Below are 10,000 nucleotides of genomic sequence, written 5' to 3'. Positions count from 1 at the left end.
ATATCTTACGTAGAAAACGAATCCTTACAATCCTTAATCATGAAACCGCATTTATATCATAGGTATGTTGATGATATTTTTGTTTGTTTATCTGACGTGCATATGCTTGAGGAGCTCAGATCTAATCTCCAAGTCATTTCTAGGTTACAGTTTTCAACAGAGCTCGATGTTAACAGTAACATTCCTTACCCTGATGTTTTTGTGGATGCGACTTTTGATAGCTTTGAAACTATGGTGTATCGCAAGCCCACTGATAGCAATAAATGTATGAATGGTCTTGGTGAATGTTCTCTTAATCATAAGAAAGGAGTCATTAGGCCATATGTGCGGCGGGCAATTTCTATTTGTTCCTCCTGGCACATTCTCCATCAAGAGCTTGCCTTTCTACGCCAGATGCTTGTGAATAATTGTTACTCCAATCAAGACTTTGACAGTGTAACTAAGGACTTACTACATTGCAAGGTTACTGTGAGAACGTCGGACCAAGCAAAGACCGGCTTTGTGTTCTACCAAAATATTTTTGTAGCTTTTACCGAAAAGATGAGAAAACAGATAAAAGAAATTATACATAGAAATTGTAAGCCAATGGGTGATTATGAGAGATTAAGAGTAACCATACTCTACGACAATCCCCGTACCTGTTCTCTGGTCATGAAAAACAATCTGTTTGGTAATAGTGGCACATTATCGAGAACCAATGTTACATATGGATACCGTTGTACTTCTACATACATTGGGTTCACGACCTACCAACTAGGTAGACGGTTGTCCTTACACTTACAACAAGGAACAATTAAACAACAACACCTCCAATACCACCAGGCTGTAATTGATAGGGAAACTATTGTGAATAACACTAAGATATTTGCACATTGTAACAAAATAAAGGAACCAAAAAGTTTAGAAGCCATCCATATAACGGAAAGAGCTCCGATAACCAACATACAATCTAACATGACTTCTGTTATTCCCCTCTTCAATTCCTCATCTAGATTTGGAGCCCATCGGCAGCAACATCCACCTCTTTCCTTTCCCCCTCCTCCACCTCACCAATCCCCTCTTGATCAGCGGGGTGTCCCTGCGAGACGAACTATCCTACCTGACTCTCCCCCTCTCCCTCCCCCTTCTCTTCCCCCTCCTGAGCGAAGTGTTCGTCCACGCAGGTCAACACGATCCTTTCAGCGTTCACAAGCAAAACTGTGACACACATCACGAGAGCCTTACGCATCGTGCCTCCCTCAGTATGAACTTAAACCATTGATTTCAAAATCCACAAGATATCTTCCCCACGCAGTGAAGTGAAGTGATTATGAAGTGCAGTGATTTACGCCTTCATGTATTACAAATCGGAATGGGTCAGCTACACAACGCCATGGAAGTGATCGTGAAGTGTGGATCCCTTAGACTTACTGAATATGGAAGAATCTTTTCAACGGAGGAGCATCTTCTCCTCCAGCGAGGACAAAGAAGATACGTTCCCACGACACCTTGATAAACCTCATCGGCAAAAAAAAAAAAATAATAATAATAAATAAATAAATAAATAAATAAATAAATAAGTCACCTACTCCAATGAAATTACCCAGCGGACGGAGAAACCCGTCCACCAATCTGTTCACCGGGTCGCCCGTGAAGAAATGCAAACGGACACCGCCCAAACTACGAAGCAGAGCCTTCCTGATTTAAATTCCATCAACAAGCATCCCGCCCTATCAACTCCAACAGCCGCACCTGCACCCTTAACTGCCTTAAAAGAGACAGACGAGGAAGGTCAGTCGACCAGTTTGACATACGCCACTGTTGCCGCGTCAAACAGTAAGCCAAAGGAGGGGGGGGGGGTAGATTGTCAACAACAGCCGCCATCATCCCAAAAAACTCCAACCCGTATATAGCTCGTCGAAGATTCCAGTGATAATCAAACCCATGGAGAACCCAGCCCGGTTACTAAAGCTGGGGTCCTGGCGACAAGCACAGTTGGTCAAGGAGACGGTGGGCCCAGTTGAAGGAATTCGACAGACGCCTTCTGGAGAATGGCTGATTAGCTGCTCATCGACAAAACAACAGGGACTGGTCCTACGCACCCCTGTCCTAAAAACGGACCGCCAAAATATCGAGATAACTACCAGAATCCCCAAGAAAATCGTCGTGGGTGTAGTGAATTGAGTCCCCATCGATAACGACGCGGAGAGCTTGCTCATGAGAGACCTGGAGACCCAAGATCTTTCAGTTTATCATATCAAGAGGCTCATGTCAAAGGAAGACGTACCAACAGGGTCGATAAGAGTGGCATTTCTTACTGAGACCCTTCCCTCTACTAGCAGATTAGGATATAACTCACACCAAGTAAGGAGATGCACAAAGTGTCAACTTCTGGGGCACTCTAGGAAGGAGTGCCGACGCAAGGTACCTCGGTGCGCTAAATGCAACAAAGGACATCCCACCCAGGACTGCAGAGAGCAGAAACTTCTCTGTGTAAATTCCTGTGGAAATCTGCTGTTTGCACGGATGCCCAGAAGTGGCTATTAGGAAGGTAGTGAATGAGAGAGAGAGAGAGAGAGAGAGAGAGAGAAACAGAGATATGTCAAATCCTCGAAAGTGCTGGCTACTGCCAGGGAGCGATGGACTCCCCACCTTAGAGAAGAGGGGGCAAAGGAGAGGGACTTTGAGAAAGCCCCCAGGTCCCGTAAACATCTTTTAGAAAACACCCCCCCAGGCGGTTAAATCAAAAGACTCCATAGCAGCTGCTTCACCTTGCACTAGACCTCCACCAACACGTGAAGAAGTCAGCACTTCCGAAGAAACACCGCCTGCCAAACCTCTGACGATCACTTCCACCGAAATGGAAGGGAAGGAGAGAGTTAAGAAACGTAAGATAAGGAAAATAAAGACGGATCAACAACAGCCTGCCTTGGAGGAAAGCTCCAGAGCTTCCCTCTGTACCCCCCTATATGTCAGCCATGATATCTAGAATAAGGGCAAACCATTGGCGAACCCAATTCCTAGACATTCTTTGTACCTGCGGTAGAGAACTGATCTCTTTTAATCACTGCCTTTTATATTGTAGACAATTGAGGGACAACTTTAAGAAATTCAGAGATCTCTTCGGAAACCCCTCCACCTCCCTAGACCAATTGAAGGCAAACAGTACGTCAAACGCCAGACAATCTCACATAATCCTGGCTGCTAGTCTCATCTGTTCCTCCCCCGTGGAAGACCTACTTTAGTCTCCTCCAACCGGGTCAAATTTCGTATAACTCTACACTCCGGTTACAAAAAAGGTAAAGATATTATAGCCATACAAGTAATTAAAGACAGTCTTCAAATGTGTATTATGTAGCTGTATAAGATTGTGACTTACCTCTAGTGTAGTATTCTGAAGATGACTACCTGAAGTCGAAACTTCAATTAGATATGGAAGACTATGGAAGTCTTGTATTTGCCCACCCCCCTGAAATGAGACCTACTGTGAGAAAATTTTTAAATCTCAGTAAAAAAATAAATGAATAAATAAACAGTGACAAATTGCTGTCGTTTTTAACAGTGTGTATTAGTGAGAATCTGCGCACGAAATATACATTAATATATATATATTTTTATATATATATATATATATATATATATATATATATATATATATATTATACACACACACACACACACACACACACATATATATATATACATATATATGTATATATATATACATATATATATATACACACACACACACACACACACACACACACACAAATATATATGTATGTATATATATATATATATAAATATATATATATATTATATATATATTACAATGTCGGAGCATACCGACAGGAGGTCTTTTGGTCCATATCTAGGTCAGATGCGAAAAAATATAATAATGATAAACTAAAAATCAATAAATAAAAACAACAATAATATAAATAATAGATAAAATGAGTAAATGCATAAGTATAGCTATACATTAAACAGGTAAATAGTAATTAATAATAAATTGACATAACTAATACTAAATGAGAATCAAACAAATAATAATAAACAAACGGACAAATGATAACGAAACAAATAATATAAAATAAATGATAGTCATTACAGCATCTTGCTTAGGTATTTATCTAAATGATTCTTAAAGCTTCGAACTGAACTACATTGCGCTGACTCTGAAGGAAGTTTATTCCATTCATTAACTACACGGTTGGCGAAGTTGTTTCTACCCACTTCCAAATTAAGTCTATTTCCAGACAGTTGAGACCATTGTTTCTTGTCTGATTCTCATTCACTGTGAAAATTTTGTCACTTTTGACGTTGTCATTTCCCTTTAGAATCTTAAAGACCTGTATCAAGTTACCTCCGAGTGTACGCTTTTTTAAGGAAAACAGATTCATATGTTTTAGTCGATTTTCGTATGATTTATTTTTTATCTTTGGAATCAGTTTTGTAGCTCGCCGTTGTAATTTTTCCAATCTGTCAATGTCTTTAATAAGATTCGGTGACAATACGGAAACAGCATATTCCAAATGTGGACGAACTAACGATATATATACCTTGTTAATGAGAGATGGGCTTTTGAAGTCAAAAGATCGCGAAATCAGTCTTAGAATCTTATTTGCTTTCTCAGAGCTTGAAATACACTGCTTGGATGATTTGAGATTGTTACTGATAATTACACCGAGATCATTTTCACTATCCACTTCTGTTAACAAATTTTCAAATAACTTGTAATCGAACTTACTGTTATTTTGACCTATGTGTATTACCTTGTGCATTACCTTGTGTTAAATTTCATTAGCCACTCTTCAGACCATTGTTGTAATTTATCTAAATCATCTTGAATATCTAATTGGTTTGAGTGATCATTTGCCCTTCCCCGCAGTTTTGTATCATCAGTATATTTGGAAATAGTAGATTTTAGTCCATGGTCTTTATCATTTATATATACTATGAATAGAAATGACCTAAGAACGGAACTTTGAGAAACTCCACTTGCAACATTTTTCCATTTAGAAGTTTTTTCCATTTAATACAACTCTCTATTTTTGATCATTCAACCAATTACTAGTCCAACCTAATAGGCTACCCCTTATTCCGCGTAAATCTAATTTAGTAAGAGTCTTTCGTGGGGGCCGTTATCAAAAGCTTTTACAAAGTCTAGATGTATTAAATCTATATTGTTTATTTTGTCATAATTCAAGATAACTGTGTTGTAGAATTCGAGTAAGTTAATAACGCAAGAGCGTTTCCGCCTGAAACCATGCTGGCTATCATTTATCAAACAGTTACTTTCTAAATGATGTTTGATAGCATCCCTAATGATAGTTTACATCATTTTTCCTAAGATTGAAGTCAAACTTATAAGCCTGTAGTTATTTGGATCCTTTTCTGTCACCTTTTTTGAATATGGGAGTAACGTTAGCTAGCTTCCATTCTCATGGGACATCTCCAGATGTGATGGATTTCTTTGAAATAATTTCTAATGGAACAACAATTTCATTTTTCATTTCTTTTAAGATTCTTGGATGCCAAGCATCAGGCCCTGGTGTTTTATTAACTTTGAGTTTATTTTTTTCTTTTGCTATATTTACCGTAGTGAGTAAGTTTACCCTAGAATTTTCACAGACTTCAGTTTTCAGTTTACTTTGAGGTGTTTCGTTTACGAATACTGAGCTAAAAAAATTATTTAATAATTGACGTCTGTCTTTAAAATGGTAAGTATGAATCATCTTAGTAAGCGTATTTTGAAATATTTCCCACATCTGATCTACAGGTCTTTCGCTTAATTTTGCCACCCTGGCTCCTGGCGTTGTGCTATGAGCTGAGCTTGACTGAAATCGGGTATTTTAGATACACAAGTATCTATTCTAAAATATTTAAGTAGTTTGAATCTAACTAAATTGTGTCACCCCCTGTCACCACTGTTCCGCCACGACTCTCAACACTTCAATTAGTCTCGTAATTCACTCGTCACAAGGCCCCATGCCTTTGTTACGTCAGTTTCACTAACTTCCAAGTTCATCTTATTCAGTAGGCCCCATGCCTTGTACTTCTCATACTTCAGTCAAGTCCTTAGGTTAAGTAAAGTGATTTACTTCTTTTTTCTTTTCTTCTCACTAAATTTACACTGTCTTAGGTTACACACAGAGTCTCTCTCTTTTCCCGTCTGTCGAGATCTCCATATCATACGCCAAGCCACCTTCGTCTGACGTCACTAATTTTTCTCATCCAATCTCCTCTTACTTCTCAAATAAGTGTCACACCTTATGGGCGTGACTTTAAATCCATCCACCAATAATTTTTCTCCTTCTCCACCTTTTCCTCCAATCCGGAAGGCTGTTACATTGTCACAAGCAATATCGTTTACCTCAGCATTTGTCAAACGGAAAATAGCTTAGCGCTTACACATTGTTACATTAGCATATTTTATCGCCGCTCCATCCCTTGTTTATAAACAGTCAAATCCAAGCTAACGCGAGTCTGACTCAGCTATGTCGCTTGTCGGCTGTTGTTTACCTAGACAGGACGGCGACTAAACAAATCCCCGACTCAGCACTTCGCAGTCATAACAACTGATCTTGAATTAGCATTCGTGTTCTCCATCTACCTCTCCATCTACCTAATTGTCTACCTCCAACTACCGGCCTCTTACAATTGTGATCGTTATTTGCAACAGTTTCACCGACTTCTACATCGGTTATTATGCTTTCACGGCTAGTGATCAATAGACCGAGTAAATTTCCATGTCTTCTGGGCTCTTTTACATGCTGAACTAAGTAACTGTCACCGAGAAAATCAATCAAGCCATGTTCAAGGTCATCCAATCAGTATCAGTGAAATTGAAATCACCTATTATCAATAAATCTCGGTTGCAGAAAGTAGACAGTTCTTGAAATGACAGTTTGTCGTCTGTTAATGATAATGTCTTTGGCCTATATATTACACGGTATCAGGACAACTGCCCCCGGGACAACTGCCCCCGGGACAATTGCCCCCCGACAACTGCCCCCGGGACAATTTCCCCCGTAGGACAACTGCCCCCGTAGGACAACTGCCCCCAACAACTAGCCCCTGGATATTTGCCCAGACAACTACCCCGACAATTGCCCTGGAATTTGTTGTCAATTATATAATTACTCTCTAGTAATTTCATGAGTAACTATTTATAAAAAAAAAAAATCTTCATAGAGAACTGGTAGTAAATAAGAACTATTAAAACAATGTTTTATTATTGTTAATAAAAATACATGATTTTAAAAAGATAACATTATATACTCAAATTTGTTGCCATTTACGTAATTACTTTCTAGTAATTTCCTGAGTAACTATTTATAAGAAAATTCTTCATAGAGAAATGGTAGTAAATAAGAACTATTAAAACCAATGTTTTATTATTGTTAATAAAAATACATGATTTTAAAAAGATAACATTATATACTCAAATTTGTACATATATAAGTTGCAAAAATATTGAAAAAAGATTTAACTACTAAAATTTTAAATTGTGGGCTATATATCTCAAAAATTCCAATACATCGCGGTTCTGAAAGTCTTGCACAATGTTTGCTATTCTTATGCTAGAATCCTGATAGCGTTTCCGCTTAGGAGGTACTGGCTGCCCAGCAAGTATTTGATTGATTATGACGCTGGATAGTGCCTGTTCTCTCTTCAACACCCCCAGAAATTTCCATATATTTGGATGAAATGACGTAACGCTTGCTTGCATATGGTTATGCCATCCTTCTAAGGCGTTGTTTGTTCGAGGTAAAGCTTCAACAACCCAAGTATACATACTCCATATGCTTACAGGGAAACGTGGCTGTCTCCTTGTATGTCGACGTCTTCTGCCGATGTATGTACGTAAATGGCAATAAATTCCAGGGCAATTGTCCAGGGGGCAGTTGTCCGGGGGGCAGTTGTCCGGGGGCAGTTGTCCTACGGGGGGCAATTGTCCTGGGGGCAGTTGTCGGGGGGCAATTGTCCCGGGGGCAATTGTTCCGGGGGCAGTTGTCCTAGAACCATATTACACCTACATTCATTTTTGTAGTTGATGAATGAGTAATTTCTTGGATTTCTTGAATATCGGAGTTGGGTTCACTACATGTGGCTTTACTTTCTGTTGATCTGAACCTCTCGGCCTCGTTATCTAAAATAAAAATGTTATCCTTCTTATCTATTCCTAGGGATTCTTTGATTTCTGTCACTGGTCTTAAGTCGGGTTGATTTAAAAATGGGATTCACTGTGATTTCACTGAGATCCCTGAGTCAGCAGGACATATGATCATGTTCTCTTTTCTCATAGTTGCAAATCCTATCAATAAATCTCCTGGAAAACAGATTCTTCTACAACTATCACTGGGATGTGCAAATGTTCATTTTTATATATGACTTTAGTTCCACCTCACCTAATGTTTTTAACTGATTTCCAGTTACTCCTTGCAGTGAGTAATGGATTGGTTCCAAGATATTTCACTCATGGTTTCAACTGGTTTAAAACTCTATTAGTTATAACATCAAGTATTGATCCTGTATCAATAAATATTTGAATAGGTTTATTGAACACTCTACCAGCAATGAGAGGTCCTTCAGAAGTCCTTCGAGTTGTAAATGTCAGTATATAACTATCTTTGATGTTGGAGTTTTCTTTCACCCTTCAATCACTCTTATTCTTAACACAAAACCGTCTATTTGTATATATATGGGAAGTTCTGTAATATTGGTTTATTCTGTGTCTGGAGGTTTTCCTCTTGTTTCGTGGTGCATTCGAAAATTTCTACATTCATGTGTTGAATGTCCTATCCTTAGATGATACATACAGAAAGGAGGGTTTCCACAACTAAATTCATTATGTCCCTCATATTTGCAATTTCTACAAATAATTCCATAATAATAGTCTTGTGATTTATGCCCCAAACTATCATAAGTGTAACATACAATTCTTGTATCCTTTGATGGGCTTCTAACTCTATGTCCAAATTATCATTTTTATACTCACTTCTAGAGTTCCTAGTTTCTTTCTGTTGTTTAACTACCATCACATATAGATTTATGATTCTTGTTTCATTGTACCCTTGAAGAAGATAATCTACCTCCCCTAAATTCATAGTTGACTTGAGATCTTTATACAACTTTTCTGCTGATAAGTCATCAGAATGTTTTATTAACAAGCCAAATGTGATTAATTTTATTACCTGAGAAACTTTCATTTTATCAGTAGATCTTTCTATCCGATCTGAAACTTTCAAGACAGGATTAATTTGTTTTACCATCTATCTAATCTTGCTAAGTTTTCTGTGTCTGATTCACTTGTTACCATTTTGATCATTCTAACCAAAGACCTGATAGGATCCTGATCACACTTTGATGTTAAATGTTTAAGGAAGAGCTTTTTATACTCTTCAAATATGTTTATATCTTCCAGTTGCTGGAAATTTATGATAAACCTAGTTCTACCTACCTCAGGATCTACATTATCCTTTAAAATGTCTATTTTCCTTTTTTCAATTGTTATATTTTTGCTTACAATTAAGGTATCTCTAGATTAAGGAATCTATTAACTCCTAAGGTGTTTACATCACCGGTGAATTTGGGTATGTTTATATTTGAGATATGAATCTCATGACGCAAGACTGTGTTATTAGTGTTATTCATACCTTAAGTAAGTTGATTTGACTTGACTGTCTCCACGTAGTCTTCCTTACGTATGTCAACCTCGTCGTTCATCAACCTCTTTGTTCCTTGTCAGTTTTTGTTTACTGCTGCTTTGTAGTGACTCATTCTCTGCTTTGTAGATGATCACCTTGAAGTTCGTCTTGAAGATCGCCTTGAAGTTCGTCTTGAAGATCGCCTTGAAGATCACCTCGTTCCACTCGTAGTATGAAGACTCCTCGTCCTTCGTCCTTGAAATTAACAGACGCTTGGTTGTAGTTGTACACTGCGTGGTTGTGGTTGCGTGCACTATTTTCAAAATCAATTGGTGTACCCGTTCACTTATAATTCAGTCTTGCCTAAT

The 10,000-nt window shown here is 38.2% G+C and overlaps 1 protein-coding gene across 1 annotated transcript in view; it reads right to left on the bottom strand.

Annotated features, from left to right (window-relative positions):
* Positions 1–9,694: 9,694 nt before the first annotated feature.
* The window catches only part of LOC143019849 (uncharacterized), a 10,635-nt gene continuing 10,329 nt past the window's right edge, over positions 9,695–10,000 (bottom strand). The window contains exon 2 of the mRNA XM_076175830.1: positions 9,695–9,945. Within this exon, the coding sequence (XP_076031945.1) occupies positions 9,695–9,945 (251 nt within the window). The remainder of the gene's footprint in view (positions 9,946–10,000) is intronic.

This window comes from Oratosquilla oratoria, chromosome 38 (genome assembly GCF_046742065.1).
Source record: "Oratosquilla oratoria isolate Oo_2021 chromosome 38, ASM4674206v1, whole genome shotgun sequence".
Taxonomy (NCBI): domain Eukaryota; kingdom Metazoa; phylum Arthropoda; class Malacostraca; order Stomatopoda; family Squillidae; genus Oratosquilla; species Oratosquilla oratoria.
This window is presented reverse-complemented; position numbering and strand designations above follow the sequence as displayed.